At 40.6% G+C, this 23948-nt stretch overlaps 1 protein-coding gene across 7 annotated transcripts in view; it reads left to right on the top strand.

Moving 5' to 3' along the window:
• Positions 1-44: 44 nt before the first annotated feature.
• Positions 45-23948, top strand: part of ARHGAP12 (Rho GTPase activating protein 12) — a gene marked incomplete at both ends in the record, with an annotated part of 92073 nt that continues 68169 nt past the window's right edge. For 6 of the 7 annotated variants that reach the window (XM_079701272.1, XM_079701270.1, XM_079701271.1 and 3 more), the window contains one exon: positions 45-728. In XM_079701272.1, coding sequence (XP_079557398.1) covers positions 45-728 — 684 coding nt within the window. The remainder of the gene's footprint in view (positions 729-23948) is intronic. The other variant, XM_079701268.1, reaches the window with a different exon arrangement.

Genomic DNA, 23948 nt, shown 5'->3' with positions numbered 1-23948 from the left:
CATAATGTGGCAAAGCGTCCTTTTTGAGAGGTGAATGTTATGGAATGAAAATGGCTGACAGAGGTGGGAAGATTGTTCCAGGGCAGGTGTATATTGAAGTGGAATATGATTATGAATACGAAGCGAAGGACAGAAAGGTCGTGATCAAACAAGGGGAGCGATATATCCTGGTGAAGAAGACCAACGATGACTGGTGGCAGGTGAAGCTGGATGAGAACTCCAAAGCCTTTTATGTGCCTGCCCAGTATGTGAGGGAGGTCGGCCGCAGAGCCCTGATGCCACCTGTGAAACAGGCAGCGGGGCTGCCGAATCATTCTGTGAAAGCGATGCAGAGTCTCCACCTTCAGAGGTCCACAGAAAATGTGAACAAATTGCCCGAGCTTTCAAGTTTTGGAAAGCCGTCGCCGTCTGTTCAAGGAACAGGTCTTATTCGTGATGCCAATCAGAATTTTGGACCCAGTTATATTCCAGGTCAGACTGTCAACCTCAGCCTGGACCTGACCCATAATAATGGAAAGTTCAACAGTGACTCACATTCTCCCAAAGTTTCTGGACAGAATAGGACACGGTTATTTGGTCACTTTCCTGGTCCGGAGTTCTTGGACGTAGAGAAAGCTGGCTTCTCCCAGGAACAGTCTTGTGATTCAGCAGGAGAAGGCTCGGAACGGATACATCAGGATTCAGAGTCTGGTGATGAGCTTAGCAGCAGCTCCACTGAGCAGATAAGGGTAAGACTGAAAGTGGATGATGGAACACTTGTGCCACCTTCATAACCATTTAATTATAGGTGGTACTATTTTTAAATTTTTTTAAATTTACTTTATTGAAGTGTAGTTGATTCACAGTGTTGGGTTAGTTTCTGGTGTGCAGCAAAGTGACTCAGTCATATACACACACACACACACACACACACACACACACACTCACACTCACACACTCCTTCGTATATTCTGTTCCATGATGGTTTATTACAGGATATTGACTGTAGGCTCCCAGTCCTATACAGTAGGACTTGTTGTTTATCCATTCTTAATTATAGGTTTTATTTTAATTAAAATCTTCGTAAGACTTAAGAATTGTTTGTTTTGCCTTATGTTTTCAGAGTACATGGGTTTATCCCAACCGAGAGAGACAGAATATGTGAAATAACTTGGGGGATGATGGAGGTTCACTTTAGGGTTTCTCTAATTCTTCTTGTTCCTTTGTAGGCCTAGAACTGCCAGAAGTGTGGACACTTTTTTTCCCCCTCTCTATTGATTACCCATTATGTGGAAAGGATTTACTTAGTTTATCCAGGGATGATATTTCTTTTACTGGAAAAAGTATGTTTTCTAGCTGCACTCATTTTGATTTGTTTTCACTAAGTCTTCAGGTAATAATGGATATAAGAGGAAAAATGTCACAGGAATATTAACTACTAATACTAACTTTTGTTCTTTGAAACTTGTTTATTAACTTTGAATATTTTATATATATATATATATAAAGAGAGAGAATGCACAAACCTTTACCTCTGTTCACGCACTTTTGTGTCTTAAGTGTCTTGCATTGAATGTTAGCCTTGAAAAAATTTTGCATCTACGGTTTGATATCCCCCCCTTAACTAACTTTTATTTTGAGATTACTTTGTGTCAGTTTGTCAAGTAAAGAGAAGTAATTTTAAAAGCACATGCGTGAAACTGAAACTTGAATGTGTTTAGAAAAGTTTAATTATTAGTGAATTTGATACGTTTTGGGCCTAAAGCTCTGTTGTAAGATTTATTCATCAAATTAAGTCAGTGAGGCTGCTCTTAAGGTGTGGTCTGATTGTAATGGAACTAGTATGTTCTTTTTCTTTTATAGGTTTTAATTTTTCTTGTGACATTTTGAATGGAGACAGGAAAAAGGGAAGGTTCTCTAGAAAAACTTCTGATGCTTGAGATCAAGGCAGTTACTGTCAGTTTATCATCATTCGTCTTAGTCTTTTCTTCAGTCCTTATGTGATACTTTGATGTAGAATATTTCTTTCATGTGTCCTGGACTTGTTCTGTATGTGGCTCCTTATGTATTAGTTGGACTTGGGAAAGACGTGTGTTTTCTCTTCCATCTGGCCATCACCACTGTTTCACACTTGAAATTACGCTGTATGTGTAGGTCCACTAGCAGCCCTGTGTTCTCTTCATTGTGCTCATCTTCAATTCACTCCCTGGAAGCTCGTGGCTCCTAACCTCTCCTGGACTGTTTGGAAATCCTGTTCCATTTCTCTAGCCAGACCTCGTCCTAGCTCTTCGTGGCAGCTGTTTCAAACCTTTTCCGTTTTATTCAGTTCTCTGATCCACCTGCTTTTCCCTGCTCTCTTAGCAGATAGTCTTGCCTTCTGTTTCACGGCAGAAGTGAAAACCGTGGGGTGGGAACTGCTTCTGCTTGGGGAAGACGTATGCACAGCAATTAATCGAGCTGTCCTTAGATTTGAATCCGGGTCCATATCACTTACCGGCTGACTGATAATTGGGGCCGATTACTTAACTTCTCTGTGTCTCAGTTTCCTCCTCCTGACATGGGGATCACAAGTGGGTTCCTGTATACCTAGCAGGCTTACAACTGTGCCTGGCACTTAAGCAAGTAGAGTAGGTATCTACTGCTGCTTGATAAATTGCTCCCAGATCTCCTGGCTTAAAACAGCAAACATTTATTATGTCACAGTTTCTGTGGGTCAGTCATTCAGAAGCAGCTTAGGTGGTGGTTTTAAAGGCTTAGGGTCTCTCACGGGGTTGGCGTCTTACGAAGGCTTGGCCGGGTCAGAGCAGCTGCCTCTAGGATGGTCACTCACCTGGTGCTGTTTGGGCCTCTTTGCAGATGCTTGAATGTTGTGACTAGCTTTCCCCGAGACAGAGCCATCCAAGAGGGAACAGGGTGGAAGCTGCATTGTCTTTTATGCCCCGATGTTGGAAGTTGCACCCTGTCATGTCTTGGCGATCACACAGCTCAGCCCTGCTCTGTATGGAGGTTACAGCACAGAGTGTGAATATCAGGCTACGGGACATTAAGGGTCACCTCGGGGCTGGCTATCGCAGCACGCATTCAGCACCACAGAGCTGTCATTACTGTTGTCGTCGTTGTTTCTGTTACAGTTATTCCCACCATGAAACCTACAGGTGCACCAGTGTCATCGGTGATCTCCCCCAAGTACCGGCAGTGCAGGCGTGGCATCTTCTATCAATGAGTGGTCTCTTCATATTTGCTTTTCCCTCTTTTTCACAAACCTTTTGCTAAACATTGTGTAGCGTTGTGCTCATATGGCTTTAGGCTCATTATTTACCAAGTTTTTTCCTTCAGGATGTACATTTGCTCCTGTTTTCCTATTTTAGTAAAGCTCTTCAGCAATACCTTCCCCTCCGAGTATCACCGTATCACTCCTTACTGACAACTTCTGGAAAGAGTTGCACGTATTTGCTTCTTTGTGTTTGCTCATTTCCTGCTCAATCCTTAACCTGGTCTCATATGGCTTCACCACCCCACCTAAACAGCTTCTGCTAAAAGCTGCCCATGGTTTCATTGTTGATAAATGTACAGACAGTTAAAAAATTTTTTATACATAATCATATCATGATTACAGTAAACAAGATTAATAATCAGAAGGCAACTTAAAATAACTTTTCACTGAGGCATAGCATATAATCACGTGTGTAAATTGTACTAATCTTAAATGTACGGCTTGATGGATTTGTGCTTATGTAAAGCCATGAGCCCCTTCCCAGTCAGTATCTACGCCCTCCCCGCCGTGTCTCTGCTAGGAGATTTTCATTCTTCTGACATGTTAGTACTGATCAGTCTTCTTTCATTAAACTTTCATTTTGAGATGGTTGTAGCTTCGTAAGCAGTGGTAGGAAACCATAGTGAGGGGTCCCCTGTGCCCTCTGTCCATTTACCTCCGTTGTAACGTCTTGTCAGACTGGACTGTAGTATCACAGTCAGGGTGTTGACATTGGTACAGGCGAGATGCTGGGCGTTTCCATCAACACGAGGACCCCTTATGTTGCCCTCTTAATGGCCACACCCGCTCCCCTCCCACCCCCAACGCTGCTTAACCGCTCTCCACCACTAATCTGTTCTCCATTTTTATAATTTGTCATTTCAGGAATGTTATATAAATGGACTCACAGCCTATGTAGCTTTTTGGAATTGGCTTTTAAAAATATTTATTTATTTATTTATTTATTTATTTGGCTGCGTCAGGTCTTGGTTACGGCACGCGGGATCTTTGTTGCAGTGTGCGGGCTCTTCTTTGTGGCACGTGGGCTTCTCTCTAGTTGTGGCTCGCAAGCTCAGTATTTGAGATGCGTGGGCTCTCTAGGTGTGGCACATGGGCTTATTAGTTGTGGCGTGTGGGCTTAGTCACCCTGCAGCATGTGGATTGAACCTGCGTCCCCTGCGTTGGAAGGTGGATTCTTAACCACCGGACCACTAGGGAAGTCCCCGGGATTGGCTTTTTTTTTTTTTTTTTTTTTTGTGGTATGCGGGCCTCTCACTGTTGTGGCCTCTCCCGTTGCGGAGCACAGGCTCCGGACGCGCAGGCTCAGCAGCCATGGCTCACGGGCCCAGCCGCTCCGCGGCATATGGGATCCTCCCAGACCGGGGCACGAACCCGTATCCCCTGCATCGGCAGGCGGACCCTCAACCACTGCGCCACCAGGGAGGCCCCCGGGATTGGCTTTTATCATTCCACATAATTCTCTGGAGATTGATCCAGGCTGTTGTGTGTATCAGGGTTTGTTCTTTTTGTTGCTAACTAGTATTCTATGGTATGGATGTACCGTACTTAAAAACAATTCACCCATTGAAGAATGTCTGAGTTTCCAGTTTTTCGCTATTGCAAACAAAGCTGCTACGTATAAACGTTTCTGCACAGGTTTTTGTGTGAACATACCTTTTTTATTTCTTTGGCATAAATGCCCGTGTGTATAATTGCTGTTTAACTTTTCAAGAAAATTAAACAGCAATTATATGGCAGTTGCACGTTTAATTTTTCAAGGAACTGCCAAGCTGTTTTCTAGAGTGGCTGTACGTTTTACATTTGTATCAGCAATGCTTGTGATCCAGGTTCTCTGCATGCTCACCAGCATTTGGTGTTGTCACTTGTTTATTTTAGCCTCTGTTAGGTGTGTCGTAATTGCTCCTGATTTTAATTTCCATTTCCCTAATGGCTAATGATGTGGAACACCTTTTATGTGCTTGTTTGCCATCAGTAGATCCTTCTCATTGAAATGTCTCTTCAAGGCTTTTGCCCATTTTTAATTAGACTTTGTACTGTTGAGTTTGGAGAGTTTAAAAATTTTTTTATTTTATTTTTTTAATCTTTATTGGAGTGTAATTGCTTTACAATGGTGTGTTAATTTCTGCTTTATAACGAAGTGAATCAGCTATGCATATACATATATCCCCATATCCCCTCCCTCTTGAGCCTCCCTCCCACCCTCCCTATCCCACCCCTCTAGGTGGTCACAAAGCATCAAGCTGATTAGAGTCTTTATTTAGTATAGTCTAGATACTAGTCGTTTGTCAGATATATAATTTGCAAATATTTTCTCCCAATGTCTTTTTGTACTCTTAACAGTGTCTTTTGCAGAGCAAAGGTTTTTAATTTTGATAAAGTCCAATTTATTAATTTTCCCTTTTATGGATCAGGCTTTTGTGTCAAGTCTTAAGAACTCGCTGTATAGCTCTATTAGTCAGGGTTCTCCAGGGAAACAAGCAGTAAGGCGTGTGTGTGTGTGTGTGTGTTTGTGTATGGAGAGAGATTTATTTTAAGGAATTGGCTTATATGATTACACAAGTCGGCAAGTCCAACACCTGAAGGGTGGGATGGTAGGCCGGAGACCCAGGGCAGAGCCAGTATTGAAGTTCAGATCCGAAGTTTGTCTGCTGGCAGAATTTATTCTTGCACGGGAGGTCAGTCTTCTGTTGTCTGAGGGCCTTCAACTGACTGGATGAGGCCACCCTCTCTAGTGGGGGCAGGGGGCAACCTGATTTATTCAAAGTCCACCAATTTAAATGTTTATTGCATCCAAAACACCTTCACAGAAACATCTAGAATAATGCTTCACCAAATATCTGACCCAGCTGAGTTGACACACAAAATTAACCATTACAGTAGGTTTAGATTCTAAATATTTCCCTCAAGTTTTTTTTCCCCTAAAAGTTTATAGTTTTATATTTGAATCTGTGATCCTTTTTTTTTTTTTAAATAAATTTATTTATTTATTTATTTTTAGCTGTGTTGGTTCTTTGGTTTTGTGCACGGGCTTTCTCTAGTTGAGGTGGGTGGGGGCTACTCTTTGCTGCGGTACGCAGGCTTCTCATAGCGATGGTTTCTCTTGTGGTGCATGGGCTCTAGGCACGCAGGCTTCGGTAGTTGTGGCGCACGGGCTTCGGTAGTTGTGCACAGGCTTCAGTAGTTGTGGCACGCGGGCTCAGTAGTTGTGGTGCACAGGCTTAGTTGCTCCGTGGCATGTGGCGTCTTCCTGGACCAGGGCTCGAACCCGTGTCCTCTGCATTGGCAGGCGGATTTTTAACCACTGCGTCACCAGGGAAGTCCCTGTGATCCATTTTGAGTTTAATTTTTTTTTTTTTTTTTGCGGTACCCGGGCCTCTCACTGTTGGGGCCTCTCCCGTTGCGGAGCACAGGCTCCGGACGCGCAGGCTCAGTGGCCACGGCTCACGGGCCCAGCCGCTCCTCGGCATGTGGGATCTTCCCGGACCGGGGCACGAACCCGTGTCCCTTGTATCGGCAGGCGGACTCTCAACCACTGCACCACCAGGGAAGCCCGAGTTTAATTTTTGTATGAGGTTAAATCAAGGTTCATTTTTTTTTGGCCTATGGGTATCTAATTACTACAGTACTGTTTGTTGAAAAGCTATCTTTCCTCCAATAAATTGCTTTTACACTTTTGTCAAAAATCAACTGGCCACACTTGTATGGGTCTGTTTCTGGGCCATCTCTTCTGTTTCACTCAGAGACATGTATGTTCCTCCTCTAATACCACACAGGCTTGATAATTCTAGCTATATAATAGTCTTGAAATTGAGTAGACTGATTCCTCCTACTTTCTTCTTTTTCCAAGATATTTTTGCTATTGTAGGCTGAAGAGGGGAAGAAGGTCTTTGCAGATATGATTAAGGTAAGGATTTTGAGATGAGGACATTATCCTGGACCCTACGTGCAACCACACATGTCCATAGAGCGGCAGAGGGGCACCACACAGAGGGAAGGTGTGAAGGTGGAGCAGCGGTGGGTCTGACGATGCCAGCCGGGATTCTCATAGGGATCATCTGTGGGTTGGTTTGGGGAGGAATGCCATCTTAACAGTATTGACATTCCTTGCAGGCAGGCCTGGTAGTGCTGAATTCTCTCAGTTTTGTTTGTTCAGGAAAGTGCTTCACTTTGATGCATGGTTTCTTTAGATACAGAGTTCTTGTTGGTGATTTTTTTCTTTCAACACTTGAAATATTTTACCCACTCTTTTTTTGTTTGCATGGTCTCCGGTGAGAAGTATGCTTAACTCTTACTCTTGTTCTTCACTAGTTCAGTGTTTTTGCCTCTGGCTTCTTTCAAGATTTTCTCTTCATCTTTGGTTTTCTGCAGTTTGTGTGCGTTTTTTTCTTTTTGTATTTTAGTATTTGTGTAAGTTTTTGGTATTTATCCTGCTTTCAGTTTGGGAAATTTCTGTTGACGTATCTTCAAGCTCATTGATTCTTTTCCCAGCTGTGTCCAGTCTACTGATCATCACATCAAAGGCATTTTCTCTTTTCTGTTACAGTGTTTTAATTTGTGGCATTTCTTTTTGATTCTGTCTTAGATTTTCCATCCTTCTGCTTGCATTACTCATTTGTTCTTGTATGTTGCCTACTTTTTCCTTTACAGCCCTTAAAATATTAATAATAGTTACTTTAAATTCCGCCTGATAATTCCAACATCTGTGCCATATCTGAGTTTGATGCTACCTTTATCTCTTTAGATGGTTTTTTTCTTGCCTTTTGCCATGCTTCGTAGTTTTTGTTGAGAGCCAGACATGTTTTATTGGGTAATAGGAATGGAAGTAAATAGGCCTCTAGTGTGCAGTGTTATGTTCAACGGGCTAGAAATTGGACTGTGTTTAAGGTTTGATGTAGTTGTAGGTACCAGACAGAGGCTTTAACTTCTTCAAGTACCCATGTTTTTGGCCTTCTCTGAGAGTTCCTCGTTAGTGCCTGGCTCCCCAGTACATCTCCCTGCTGCCTTCCTGGCCGGGGCGGGGGGCGGCGGCAGTGCCTCATTCCTTGGCCCACATGCCCTCCACCGACATGCTGGTCAGAGGATGGCCTCCTTGCTGCTTGGCGGTGGTGCAGGTTCTGAGTCTCCAGTAAGTGCCCTCTGTGTGTATGTACATAGGTGGGGGGGTCTTGTGACTGTCTGGCAGTGACCGCCCTGGTTGCTGCCTCTGCCTTCTCTGACACCACCCTGGTGGGGGTTTTGGGGTGCCTGTTACAGCCCTGCTTGCCACCGCTGGTGGTCTGTGGGTGGAATCGGTGGTTTGTTCTGTGGCATTTGGCTGGACTAGAGCGGTAATGTCCAAAACCTTTCAGTCTTGCTGGTCTTCCCCTTTTCTGGTTCTTCTGCTAGATGTAGAGCAGGGATTTGTTGGGGCTTTTTTGGTCTGTGCCTGTTGGTGTTTCTGGGTTGCTGACTTCCCTCTTTATTTTCTTTAATATTTATTATATTTTGGCTGCGCCTGTTTTTAGTTGTGGTGTGAGGACTTCTTAGTTGTGGCATGCGGACTCTTAGTTGCGGCATGTGGACTCTTAGTCGCGGCACGCATGTGGGATCTAGTTCCCCGACCAGGGATCGAACCTGGGCCTCCTGCATTGGGAGTGCAGAGTCTTACCCACTGGACCACGAGGGAAGTCCTGACTTCCCTCTTCAAACCTGTGGTGTATGAAGCCACAACTAAACCCAGGGAACTCACCAGTTTGTTGTTCATTGGGTCCTGAGGTCACAGTTGGTTTACCTTCTCTCTGCTTTTCAGAGTTGTCTTCTGTTTGTTTTATATATTATGTTTTTATTTATACCTAGTGTGAGGAATAGGGTAAAGTACGTTTCCTCCTTTTTCCCAGAACTGGAAGTGATTGGTAAGTTTTCAGTGGTGGTTTTTTTTTTTTTTTTTTTTTTTCCGGTACGCGGGCCTCTCACTGTTGTGGCCTCTCCCCTTGCGGAGCACAGGCTCCGGACACGCAGGCTCAGCGGCCATGGCTCACGGGCCCAGCCGCTCCGTGGCATATGGGATCCCCCCAGATCGGGGCACGAACCTGTATCCCCTGCATCGGCAGGCGGACTCTCAACCACTGCGCCACCAGGGAGGCCCTCAGTGGTGGTTTTTAAGTGCTCATTGTCTTGCCCTCTTAACAGTCTTGGTTAGAGGATGGCCTCTTTGCCACTTGGCAGTGGTGAAAGTTCTCTGGGGGATCCTCTCATCGCAAGCTTCCGTCATGCCCTGTCCTTTTCCTTTGCTGTACTCATCACACTTAGGATTGTTTTCTTTCTTCTCACTAGTCAGTCTGTGGTCTCCAAGGCCAAGCTATCTACCATGTCTTGATATCTCTGTCTGTCCGGTGCCTAGCATAGTACCCTGGTACATAGTAGATGTGCTAAATGCTTCTGTAATGATGACCAGTGTTTAGCCACAGATACATGGAAGGGGAGACCTAGATAAATGTCCCATCAAAGATGCATGTTTCTGCTTGAAAAACAGCCATCCAGCAGTGCTGTGATCTTTGACACAGCATAGGCTTTATGAAGAATGTTATTAGAGAGGTGAAGTTGGGGGTAGAAAACTGTAATGCGATAGAGAGATTCCAAAATTTGAGTAAAAAAAAAATCATAGAGCTTCCCTGGTGGCGCAGTGGTTGAGAGTCCGCCTGCCGATGCAGGGGACACGGGTTCGTGCCCCCTGGTCCGGGAGGATCCCACATGCCGCGGAGCGGGTGGGCCCGTGAGCCATGGCCGCTGAGCCTGCGCGTCCGGAGCCTGTGCTCCACAACAACAACAACAATAACAAAAATCATAATATTCAGTCTCCCCCACCCTCCCCTTAAATTGGGTACATGATATGCAGGGTCTTCATCAGAGCAAGTTTTTAGGTCATTTCAGAGTTTATACTGATGGTTGATATGAAGATGAAACTGAAAAATCAGTGTTAGTTCCGAGCTCCAAACCTTAGAACAGCCTTAAAAATTACACGCTTTGCTCCTGATGCCCGATTTTTCTCTCATGATCTCATTAATATTCCTTTAATATGTGTGTCTTACCAGCCTTGAGTATCAAGTTTCCCGGTTCCCTGTAGTTAGAAAGTGAGGTCTAAAGCTGGAAAGTCGAGATGGTAGACCTTCGTTTGTGAGGCTTGGCAGGATGCCAGAAGAAGTGGTGACTTTAGGAGGAAGGCCAAAATACTGTAAAGCTGAGAATCATGTTATTTAAAAAATACAGTATGAATGTCTACGATGACTATGAATCTAGAAATGTTTATGTTCTATACTAGCTTTTTTATATTGGCAGATATATTTATAGAAAGAGTTTCTTCATTGACAGTGCTAAACTAATGTATTTCTGGCATTTGAAATCTAATATTAAATTCATCTGGAAAATTTTATATATGGAACAATTCATCAACATTTCTAGGTGTAATAGTACTCTAGGTTCACAAAATCAATTCTGTAATTTTTTATAGATTGAAGCTTTGTTTCTAATTGAAAAATATTTAAATATTTCTTTTTAGTCTTTATTCCCATATTATGTGGACTGTTAATACAGATGTTTATTGTATTTAAAAATACAGATTTTAATTATACAATCATAAATATATCTGTATTTACAGAGAAAGAATCATACTGTATGTGCAGTTTCACCACTCGGAGTATTTTTAAAATATCTATTATGCAAACAGAATATTTATTAAACAAAGAAGAATGCTGAGAGGTGTAATTTTTCCGGCTAATTGGATTTTCTGGTTAATTCAGGATTAGGTATAAAAGGTTTCAGTGTTTGTTAGAGATTTTCCTAAATCTGTTTCCACAAAGATGGTTCTGAGTCTAAAAACAGACATAAATTAGCTTTGTATAGCGACAGCTAATAATGTCCCCTTTCGTCCAAATCCTCGCTCACTGTTGGTAGACCCTTTTGTGAAATCCTCCCCTGCCCTGCTGCTGGAACGCGTGGAGTCATTACTTAGATTCTTTAAAATTCTCTGAAATGCTGCTTTGCCACCGGCTCAGACTCACCACAACTTCCTGTTTAATTTCTTTATTGCTTAGAGCAGCTCCCAAATTAGGAATTTTAGGAGATTTGGGTGCTGATGGCTTATGCCATATAATGGCTTGAATACGTTTTAGTGAATTTGTCTGAAAACCTAATCTTCAGCATTTATGTCATTTTCTTTGGTAAAGTATGGATGAAGTTTAGTGTCTTACTTCAAAGCAGTTGGAATTGTCTCTTGAGTATTGTTTATTTTACTGGTATTGTTTATTTTACTTTTTTTTGTTGTTGTCTTTTGTGATTTGCTCTCAAATTATGTCTCTCTTTTTTTAAAATAAATTTATTTATTTGTTTATATTTATTTTTGGCTGTGTTGGGTCTTCGTTGCTGCGCGCGGGCTTTCTCTAGTTGCAATGAGCAGGGCTACTCTTCGTTGCGGTGCGCGGGCTTCTCACTGTGGTGGCTTCTCTTGTTGCAGAACACGGGCTATAGGTGCACAGGCTTCAGTAGTTATAGCACAGGGCTCAGTAGTTGTGGCACGCAGTCTCAGTAGTTGTGGCTCGCGGGCTCTAGAGCGCAGGCTCAGTAGTTGTGGCACACAGGCTTAGTTGCTCGGCGGCATGTGGGATCTTCCCGGACCAGGGCTCAAACCCGTGTCTCCTGCATTAGCAGGCTGATTCTTCGCCACTGCACCACCAGGGAAGCCCTATTTTACTTTTTAAATTTAGGGCAATGTGGTGTCTGAACTTGAGTTAGGACAGGTGTGGCTTTTAAGATTTGGGGTCTGCTGCTGTGTAGCTGTATGTCTGTGGGCAAGTCCCCTAATCGCTGAGCCTCAGTTTTCTTACCTCTAAAAATGAACTGAGAATTGTTGTTATATTTAATGAAATACTGTGTGTGGAACTCCTTGTGTATCTGGCACAGGGGAAACCCCAAGCACGCTACTAGTTCTATTCTCTCCAAGTCTTATAGTTGCTGGCAGTCTTAGAGGTTGGAATGCCCAGGCACAGTATGTTTAAAGGTTTCACTGCTCTTTCAGAGCCCTTAGTTTTCTAAAACTTGATGTTTTAAGTTCATATATATATTAAAAATCACTAAAATCTTTCTTAGACCTTGAATCATAGGAGATGAACATTTTAAGTGGTTCCTGGATTTTTAAACAATTTTCAAAATTAATTTTAAATGTTTTTATAAAGTAGAAAGCTGTACCTTTACTTATTTGAGTGTGAAGGTGAACTTTGTATTCCTTTTGATAATAATTATTAGCAGAATTGGTGGTGTATTTTTTTGCACAGAAACTGGAGTGATTAATATCTCTACCTAATTTCAGAAAGGCGATCTCATGGGTGGCAGATCTACTTAATCAAAGCAACTGGCAGGTATATTTAGTGGCTTTGCTTTAGAAGGCTGGCCAGCCAAATTACTGTCAGATTCTGGATTTTCATATCCCCCTGCCCAGAATGCATAATCTAGTATTAACAGTACTTGACTCTTGAAAAACTAGTTAAAACAGTTGACTGTTTTGAGACAACCAAGATAGGTGTATCTGGTGACTTAATCATTAGAAAATAAAAGCGAAAAAGCTGGTAAACTGGAACTGACATTTTATTTAAATAACTAAAATAAATAATAAATAAAAGACTCAATATAAGAATAGATGTACATGAAATTGAACATATTTATAGTAAGCCCTTAATAATCTCTGCCTGTGTTGAACAGGAAATGTATTAATGTGAGATCTGTAGGTGGAATAATAAAATAGTTTTTCTCTCTTCCCTCGTTAATTTTTTTTTTATTCTTTAAACTTACCTTAGCAAGTAGTAATTGATCGGCATTTTAGTTCCATTCCAGTTCTTGGACTGTCCTTTGCTTGAGCATATAAAGTACTAAAGGGGTGGGGGGAAGTAAAGAAAAGGGTTCTGATGATCTGTAGAAATGGTCATCATCGCCACATATGGAGGGTTGTTTGTATTAAGATTGAATCTTATTTCAGTAATATTTTAATTTGTGACATCCCTGGGAGTGATGAGATCAGCAGTGCTTTTTTGGGTGGTTTTGTTAGTTTGACTTTTTCCTTTATAATCAGCTGTAAATAAAGACAGCCATATTTAGGCAAACTTAACGAAGTTTTTCAACTACAGTGTCCTTTAGCTTTCCTTTCTTTGTATTTTCCTCCTCTGAATAGCATTTGGGAAACTATCTTCTGTTTCTGCTTTCTAGGATCATCTTCTTGTCAAATCTTTCTACTAAATCAAAACAGGAAAGAATAAAAGTTTTTTTTGATTTTATTTGATTGACTACGTACATATTTATCAAGTCACAGGATTTATATGAAAAATGCAATTTGATAAAAAATGCAATCAGAGTTTGGTGAAAAATGCAAACTCCTCTCTCAAGAAATGCACATTTACATCAAATTTTGCTCTAATTTCAAGGTATCCAGAAGCCCAGATTCTTACAGTGAAAGTTCTGGGCAAAGTAATTATGGAGTGAACATTGATAAATCTTCTTTAAGGAAATTTAGGCATAAATGTCTAGTTAGATGGAAATTTGGGAGAGGAGTTAGATCTGCTTGAAATTACATTTGGGTCAAACCTGAAGGCAAAATTAATTGAGATCTCTTAGGATGACTGCTCCTACTCTCTTTGGCATGTCTTCTGTTCTCCATGAGAAGAACACCTTGTTCTAACTGCTGGGGGTCTTTTCTCAGAAACTCTTGATATTAGAAAGTAAATGCTTTATCATCTATCATTAGCTTCCTTCTGGAATAAAGAGCCTGCTTTAATTTAGCGTCGATCTGTTTATCAGGCTCCTTCCTCTTTGGTTGGTTGTGACCTTTCCGAGGATCTAGTGAAGCCGTAGACCATCTTTTCAAGAAAATGCCTGCATGTATATTCATGCCTGTGGTACCCCTGGGCTAACAGTCCACATAAAACTCTTTACATCCACCTCCCTTTCACCTTCGTCCTGACCCTTTTCTCACCTTTTCCTTTTCTAAGACAAGTTGGTCTCTTCTTTACCTTCTTATAAACTTTACCTGTCCTTCTGCCTCATGATCCTAGATGCACTTGGCTTTATTTTACCCTTTTCTGCTTTAATTCCTGTCTGTTAGCCAGAACTTAGTGGTAGAAACCCAACTGTGCCTAGTTTAGGCAAAAGGGAATTTACTGGCTCATGTAACCAAACCAGAGGAAGGGTTTATTCATGTAGGCATTAGGGGTGATTGGAACTAAGGCCTTCTCACTGTCAGGATTCCTTTTATCCTTTCTCTCTTATCCCTGATTCCCCTTCCATGACTCTGTCATTCTTCCAAACAGACTTCTTCCACATGGCTATAGACAAGTTGCTGGCAAGTGCTAGGGTCACATCCTTAGTTTTTCTGTTAGAGCATCTGTTTAGAGCATCTATTTTTCCTCCCTTAGTTCTAATTCAGAAAACCTTGGAGAAAGAATTGGCTTGGCTTGGGTTATCCTTATGCTTATGACCAGGGGCACGGCTGGACCATACCCAAACTGCGTAGTTGGAATTTGAGTAGAAGCAGTTCCCCCACAGAAGTAGCAGACGTGCTGTTCCCAGAATAAGGGAGAGGTGCCAGGCAGGCAAATAATAGTTGTTGACCATATCTTCTTCTTCTGAGGTCTTCCCACTTCACACCCGTTCTGTGCCAGGTCAGTTATCAAGTGCCATGAAGGCCAGGGGAAGAGCTGGCCAGGACAGTTATCAGACTGATTCTAGTTCAGCGTAGGAAGAGCAAAGTAATATTCCCTTTGTGCATGTCCTACTCTCTTCAGATTGTAGTCTTTAAAGCCAAAGATTGTATCCTGCCCATTTCTGCCAGCAAACTTCTGACAACAAATAATAAAGAATCTGTATAGTGAAGGCAATACTGATTAAAAAAAGAAAGCAACTTAATATGCTTAACATGATACGTCTACAGTTGATAAGAGGTGAACTTGTGATGGTTAATTTTAGGTGTCCGCTTGGCTGGACCATGGTGTCCAGATACTTGGTCAAACATTATTCTGGATGTTTCTGTGAAGGTGTCTTTTGGATGAGATTAACATGTCAACTGGCGGACCTTGAGTAAAGCATGTTGTCCTCCATTATGTGGGTGGGCCTCATCCAATCGGTTGGAGGCCTTAATAGAACAGAGAATAGAGCCTCCCCTTGGTAAGAAGGAATTCTGCCACCAGACCGCTCTTGAACTTGAACTGCTATGTTTCCCTTGGTCTCCAGCCTGCCAGACTGCTCTGTAGATTTTGGACTTGCCAAGCCTTCCCCATTGCATGAGCCAATTCCTTAAAATAAATCTTTTTCTATATCTGTCTATCTATCTGTCTGTCTGTATGTCTGCCTGTCTATACACCTCTTCTTGTATCTGTTTCTCGGGAGAACCCTAATATACAGGTTACAGCCGCTGACTGCTCCACGCTTTTATCATCACAGTTAGATCCAGAAGAAAGACCTGAAGTTCTCATGTGAAATCCTTTGCAGGGACGGCTCACCTTAGCTTATTAATTAAGTCTTGTGCTCGTCTCTGGACCAATTCCTCTGGTAGGTGGGTTGAGCACTGTGATGCGTCAGCACTGTATTTATTGCCAGCCTGTCACAAAGAAGGCGTGAGGTGTGCAGGGTAGTATGATTGGCAGTACCACCAGAATCCCATCATTCGGGGGAGGGCAGATTATTCGGGGGAGGGCAGATAACCAAAGAAAGGGCTGCAGTGGCGCTCGCACCTGAAACGAGGGCCTGCTAGGCAGTCAGAACAATACATGTTCATATGGCACAGTTATTTGCTACACATTGAAATATATCTATCTTTTGGAATATGGAATGAGTGTATTCTTTATGTTTTAGAATTCTTGGATACTGTGTAACATCAATTGCATGTAAATTTCTTCACTTCTGTAGACCAGTTCTGATGGACTTTAATGCGTGAATTTTCCAGTTTGTGATTTTAAGTCTTAGACATGTTTAAAGATTAAAGTCACAGTGTCAGTCGACTTGAGATACTGGAAATTTCTCTCTCTGTCTCTTTAGATGTATGTATGCATATATGTATGTATGTGCGTTTGTATGTGTAAGTATGAGTGTACGTATGTGTATCTGCACATACGTGTGTACATATGTATGTGTGTATGTATGTGTGTATGTATGTGTGTATTGTGTGTATGTGTATGTATGTGCGTATGCATGTGGGTGTATGTGTATGCATTGCGTGGATGTGCATACATGTGCATGTACATACGTATGTATGCGTGTGCATGTATATGTATGTGTGTATGTATGTGTGTGTGTATACACATACATACTTTTAGTATGATTGTTGTAGAGTAGCAGTAGAAAAAGATGGTTGGAAAGATGACATAATTTTAAGAGTCATTTAAAAATGTGTTCATTAAAAATGTTCTGTGTTTTCACCCTGTTTCCTTCGTAGGAAAGAATTTGCTAAACTAGGTGACATATCAACAAAAACAACAGATGTGGAAACATTTTTGCATTTTTGTTGAGAAAAATCTCATCTGTGTGTATAGAATATCTTTAGCAGTTGCTTCAGTAAATGCCAGACAGATGGTTTAAACTCAGGATGACTCCTTGAACAATTTTATCACAACAATTATTTTGAAATGTGTTATAACAACACTTGAGCTCACACTTCTGGCGAATCATGAATGTAACTTGGTACATTAAAGGGAGAGGGAAAGGACTAGGCTTCTAAACCAGAGAAATTTGTGTCTCAGAGCCTTTCTACAAGATGCTTGACTTCTGAAGCCCTCTTTCCGTAGCCTATGGTTGAATACTGCCTGTCTGTTTTTCTGTCTCATAGAGAGGAATTCAGTAACTTAAAAGTGGTTGGAAGGTAGGTGAGTGACAACTTGGTTATAGAGGAGAAATAGAAAAATGAAGAACTAGAGGGGATTCATTAATATTAATATTATAGTGAGAGACAGGCTGATGGAAGGAACTAACCATGGTTAGTTGAGCGTCTTTACTGTGTCAGGCACTAGAATAGATGCTTCTGTATGTGGTTGCTTCACAGCTGCTTTGTAAGGCAGGTAGGGATAACTTTCTTTTTACATTGAAGAAACAATTGCATATTCTCAGTTTATGAAGTCAAGGGAGTATTTATACCTTTCAAAATACTTTAAAATAATGATATCAAAATTCTGACCTTGTTTGATTTTTTTAAAATATTTATTTATTTGGTTGCTCTGAGTCTTAGTTGCAGCAGGCATGGGCTCCTTAGTTACTGCACATGGGCTCCTTAGTTGCAGCTCACAGGCTCCTTAGTTGTGGCATGTGAACTCTTAGTTGCAACATGCACGTGGGATCTAGTTCCCGGACCAGGGTTTGAACCCAGGCCCCCTGCATTGGGAGTGTGGAGTCTTAACCACTGGACCACCAGGGAAGTCCCCTAACCTTGTTTGATTGAGTTGTGAGTTTAGCCAGTTACTTTTTTAATGGAACACCAATTTTACTTGAAAGAATGACTGACAGACTGCTTATTCACAGCAGGGCATTTGTTAGACATTTTCTCAAAAATGAACAAAGTAAGGCCATTGCTTCAAAAAAAATTGATTTTTGTTGCAAATGATAAAAATCAAGCTTTCAGGTGAAAATTAGAATCTTGAAAACTTGTATCTGCCGCCGTGAGCTTATTGTTTTTCAAACTCAGGACTTTCCTGATGAAAGCAGTGGTGATGTTAAAGATTTTGTATTTGTTTTTGATACTGTGTAGTAAAATGTTCCAACATTTGGAAAATAAGATAAGCCTAGCTCAGTGAATTAATATTTTTCAAATGACCAATGCATGATGGATACAAGAGTCATTCAGAGGCAAGATAGACCAATGGATTTTAATGTGACAAAGTACAAATCGTTAATTGATGTGATTTTAGATTCCACATTGCAACTAATCTTTAAGAAACCGCTACTCATTGAGTTTTGGAGGAATGTTAAAGAATGTCCACAATTATCTGAAAAGCTTATTAAAATAATTCTCCTTTTATTGTCTGCATGTCTGTATAAGACCATTTTTTCTATATGTGCTTCAGCCAGAACAACATATCGCAAGAGGTTTAATGTGGAAGCGGGTATGAGAATCCAGATAATGAGGAGATTCAAAACTGCGAGACAGTGCTGTTTTCCTCACTGATGTTTTTGGGGGAGGCTATCATTATTTTTCTAATACATATTCATATTAACATGCAACATGTTTATTATTTTTAAATAAATTTAACAAATAATTTTAAAATTTCCTAGTTTTAACTTCTAATGCTAAATATCAATAGATATGATATTGAACAGGAACAAAAGCTCTTTTGTATCCCAGGTAATTTTTAAGAGGGTAAAGGGGCTTTGGGATCAAAAAGTTTGAGAATGCTGTTTTGGTGAAAGGGTCTGCATTTAGCTAAGGGACAGTAGTATCTGACTGCCGCCTCACAAGATTCTTCTCCCTAGAATCTAATGCCTTTATTTATAGGTTCAGGGTGTATGTTAGTGGTTTAGGGTTTGATGATGATAACATTTTTTGGTAAAATGTTTTAAAATTTGGCCAGAGACATTTTGGCTAAACTCTATTTCAGTTAGAGAGATGAATTCTTTGTTAAAATCTATTACCAGTTAATTTGGTAGGCATATAGTCAGTGGTGTTTTAACAATACATAGAATTAAATTTAATTTTTTTTGTAAGCATATATGCAGTGTTATGAACTATAGTAATATTAAAATGTTGGAAATTTCTTGCGTTAGAAATTGTTCATACTTATATAAAAAATTATATATAGTATACATAAAGTCCCATCCCCATAAGGAGGGCACAACATGAACACACTCAGTTTTAAGATCTGAAAACCTTGACTACGCAAAAATAGAAATGACAAGAAGTGAAAGACGTGTGTCTCTAGTAAGGATGGAAAAGAGGAAGATTTCCCGTAGTCAGACTGTGTTAAATATTTTTTTGTGCTGAAGTTAGAAAATGGAAAGCTTATCAAAGGGGCTGGGGTGGGGGGAAGTCTGCCTTCTGAATCTGTTCTTCCTTAGGCAGGGTGAGAGACGCCTCAGTCAGTGCTGGGACTGTTTTTCAGTACTTTTCATATAAGATGAATTAACACCATTTCTCTTCTTTTATCTGTTTAGCTTGTTGAACTAAAATTTGAAGCAGGTTCAGGCAAGGAGATAATTAATGTGAGTCTTAGGGAGTAAATAAATATGTAGTTTTTAATGCACTGAAACCTCAGTCAGTTTTTCTGGGGGATAGAAATTTTTGCCTAATTGAATATCCAGTATCTATGTTTCATTCACGACCTATTAAAGGTTTTCTAAGTGCTAGAAGAGATGCCACGTCTAGTCTGGTTTCTGCCTTTAAGGAGCTCATAGTTTAGTATATTTCACTCTGCTCTCCAGCAGTAGTAAAACTAGTGTATGAAAGATTATTGAACCTTCCTTCAAAGAATCAGACGTTTGTAGTCATCATTATTATTACTATTAGTTGTCTGTATAGCACATAGTATATTTGTTAGTTCATAGTGTCTCCAGGACATACTCAGTGTTACTTTTGGAGGAAAAGAAAATAATTGTACTGTCAGGTGTCATTTGTCTAATTCTGCTAAAGTGAAAATGTTGAAAAATTCCAGGTAACAGTTTTGGTTAGATAGGCTCTAATTACTATAATTTTTTTTAATGTATATGTTTACTTTTCTTTTTGTCTGATTAAAAAAAAATACATCTAAACCAAAACACTTGTTTCTCCTACTCTGTGATCTCTTTATCTCTGTGTTCATTATTCTGATATTCACTTAAAATCCTATGGATATGGACTTATTTTGGTGACTCTACTGTCTGAATTTTACTTATCATTCTTGGCCTCTTAATGAGAGCCCAGAGCATATGTCTGGCCTTCTTCATCTCTTTGTTTTATATATATATAAATTTATTTATCTTTTTGGCTGCGTTGGGTCTTCGTTGCTGCACGCAGGCTTTCTCTAGTTGCAGCGAGCAGGGGCTACTCTTCGTTGTGGTGCGCGGGCTTCTCATTGAGGTGGCTTCTCTTGTTGCAGAGCACAGGCTCTAGGCACGCGGGCTTCAGTAGTTGTGGCTCACAGGCTCTAGAGCGCGGGCTCAGTAGTTGTGGCTCATGGGCTCTAGAGTGCAGGCTCAGTGGCGCACACGGGCTTAGTTGCTCCGCGGCATGTGGAAATCTTCCTGGACCAGAGCTCGAACCCGTGTCGCCTGTATTGACAGGCGGATTCTTAACCACTGTGCCACCAGGGAAGTCCCGTGGCCTTTTTAATCTTTTTGTCTAATGCTTCTCCACAGATGAAGACCAGAGTTGTGTTAGTTAGAATCTCATAAGTATCCAAGCAAGTAATCTAATGGAAGGTTGTCAGTGGGGGGAGTTCAGCCTCCCTGTCTCTTTGGGAAACCAGTTGAGCTGGGGCGGGTGTCCCATCCCTGGCTCTGGGAGAGCAGACAGGTGTGGCACTTGTAGGCAGAAATGTATGTGAAGGTCATTTAAAAGAAAAAATGGTGGGTGTGTCTTGGCAGTTATTTTATAGTTCCCAAGTGATTGTGATTTTTTTTGTTATTTCAGCATACTGAAGAACCGTGAAATGAACCTTGAGAATTCTCTTTCACTTAAATTTACCTAGTGTCCCATATTTACAGGTGCTCAGTGACTTGGGGTATTGAATCAAGGAATCTGTTTCCTAGTGGAACACACTTCTGCACTGTTAATCATCCTACTTTTATTTTGCATTGCAAACTTAGCTGGAGAGCTGGCAGCATTTTGAGCTTGGAATTCTGGTAGTGTCATGGTGAGGCAGCCGTACTTACCAAACGAAAAGTCACAACATTTGTGCTGATGAGTGTAAGTGAGAATGTACTTCTGGGGGCGAGTGGGAGGTAATATTTGAAATCTGAACTGTGTCAAATGGTTGCCGTGCTCCTGGAGAGGAGAGCATTATTTATTTAGGTAAGTATTTATTGCTTGCTTTTGCTGTAACAGGCATGATTTAGAAATTACAGAACAGTATTCTCAAATCTTTCACTGGAAGATAGGCAAAATGAAATTAAAGTGGTATAACGTAGCACTTAATATTTCTTGTTAGTGTTTTTCTGTTTGTAACTTTAGGGAGAGAGAATGTGCCAGTTCTTAAATTTGAAAATATTTTACACTGTGGAAATAAGAGTATTTATTAAACACAGCTGTAAGATATGATTACTGTTCCTTGTACTTGGTAGGGACAGTATAGGTAGTGAGTAATAGCCTGGACTTTGAAATCAAACAGACCTAGTTTTAAATCTTGGTTCAGCAACTCCCTTGTGAGGAGGGAGGAATCACGAAACTCCTGGGTGCTGAGGACATGAGAGTCCAGTGCTTCAGACAGAGTATATGCTTAGTAAATATTCATTGCTATGTAGTATTTTTTTTATTGCTAAAGTAAAATTTTATTTAAAAAAAGACAGTTCTAAACTCTGTGGGTTTCTATTTGAGACCGTTCAAAAGAGATTTTCTAACTTCTAAGGACGCAAGCAAAAATTTTAAAGAAATGCATAGTTGGCACATTGGGTTAGAATCAGTTTATTTGGGTGTGTGCTTTATGTATTTTGTATACTATATTGGGCCTCTTATAACGTATCTGTGGGCCCAGGGCATTTATTCCCGTTTCTCAGCCTATAGAGATAATGTTACTCTCTTAGGCAGGTTTTTTTTTTTTTTTTAACATGACATTAGTCACTACATTTATATATTATATTTGATAATCCTTTGTCAGTTTTAATGTTCTTATGGAAAGCTGACGTGATATAGTTTTTGGGGGAAAGCCTATGATGTAAAGTCTGGGAAATACACTTCACTGCTTTGAGCCTTGCTTCTCATTCCTGAGTTGCAAAGCCTCTCAAGGACAGGGATTTGTCTGTTACTTTTTTCTAGCCTGTCAATCAGGATGTATTGAACATTTCTTGAATGAGTAAGTGAATGAAGGAGAGCATAAAAGGCTCTAGTTAAATCAAAAGACATTAAAGAGTATGACTTCTCAGTTCTGTTTCTTAATTAACATTGTGTTGTCAAACAGAAATCTTACTTTATTCACTGGCACAAGTCCTTTTCTTGTTTTTCCAATTTAGTCTATAATGTACTTCCAAAGAAGACATGAATTTTTGTGTGGTTTACTTTTTATAGTTCATAACTAATAACTCTTTCTAAGAATTCAATATTATAACTTTAATAAAAGTTTTTCCCATTAATCAAGTATAGAGGCAGCATAGTGTAAGAGAGGCAAAGAGCCAGCTTGCCTGGGTTCAAAGTTCAGATCGATCACTTTCTAGTTGTCCAAACCTGGTCAAGTACCCAGACTTTTCTGGAACTATTTCCCCATCTGTAAAATGGGAATAATAGTAGTACCTATGTCATAGGGTTTTTATGAAGATTAGTTGGATTTATATAAGTTCTTAGAATATTGTCTGGTCCACAAATATACTGCTAAGTGTTTTCTATATTTATGTGTAGGTGTACTCTTATTACTTTGATCTCAAACATACCCATAGAGCTATATATTTTTGACATTTTAATTAAAAATAGAAGAAAAATAGCAAAAGCCTATTTTAATTATGTAGGAAATAAAGTTTACTTAGTAAGTGAATGGCTGAATGTATAAGTCATAGAAATATAATTATCTATCTGATCAAAATATTAAAGGTAGAACTTAATTACTGGGATTATTTGATGTAGATACTTACATGTGTATCTACATTTGTTTCTTTTTCATGAAGTGATATAAGGCTATGTTTTCTGGATAAGCATTTTTCTGAGACCATAAGTCAGCATATTTGAAGATAGAATCTGCCGTGTCTTCCCTGTATTTCAGAGAGGTTTGGACACATCAAATTAAACAGTTTTTTTCTTCTCTTCCAGTTGTATCGAGATGCAGTTGACATACAGCACTGTGTACGTTTCTGTATAGCATAATGATTTGACTTATATACATTATGAAATGATGACCACAGTAAGTTTAGTGAACATCCATCACCTCATGTAGATACAAAATTTTAAAAACGAGACAAACAACAGAGTTTAATGAGAACTCTTAGGACTTCCTCTCTTCACTTTCATAGGTAACATACAGCAGCATTGCTGTTCATTGCATCCCTAGTACTTGTTTATCTTATGGCTGGAAGTTTGTGCCTTTTGACCCCCTCCATCCAGTTCGCCCTCCCCTCACAGCACCCTCTTCCCGCCTCTGGTGACCACAAATCTGATCTCTGTTTCTATGAGTTTGTTTTTTGGAGTATAATTGACCTACAAGACTATGTTAGTTCCTGGTGCACAACATAGCGACTTGATATTTCTATACATTACAAAATGGTCACCACTAGGGGCTTCCCTGGTGGCACAGTGGTTAAGAACCCACCTGCCAATGCAGGGGATACGGGTTCGGGCCCTGGTCTGGGAAGATCCCACATGCTGCGGAGCAACTAAGCTCGTGCGCCACAACTACTGAGCCTGTGCTCTAGAGCCCGCGAGCCACAACTGCTGAGCCTGCGCTCTAGAGCCTGTGCGCCACAACTACTGAGCCTGTGCTCTAGAGCCTGTGAGCTACAACTACTGAGCCCATGTGCCACAACTACTGAAGCCTGTGCTCTGCAACAAGAGAAGCCACCACAGTGAGAAGCCCGCTCGCCGCAA

Source organism: Hyperoodon ampullatus (genome assembly GCF_949752795.1).
Source record: "Hyperoodon ampullatus genome assembly, chromosome: 3".
NCBI lineage: Eukaryota > Metazoa > Chordata > Mammalia > Artiodactyla > Ziphiidae > Hyperoodon > Hyperoodon ampullatus.
This window is presented reverse-complemented; position numbering and strand designations above follow the sequence as displayed.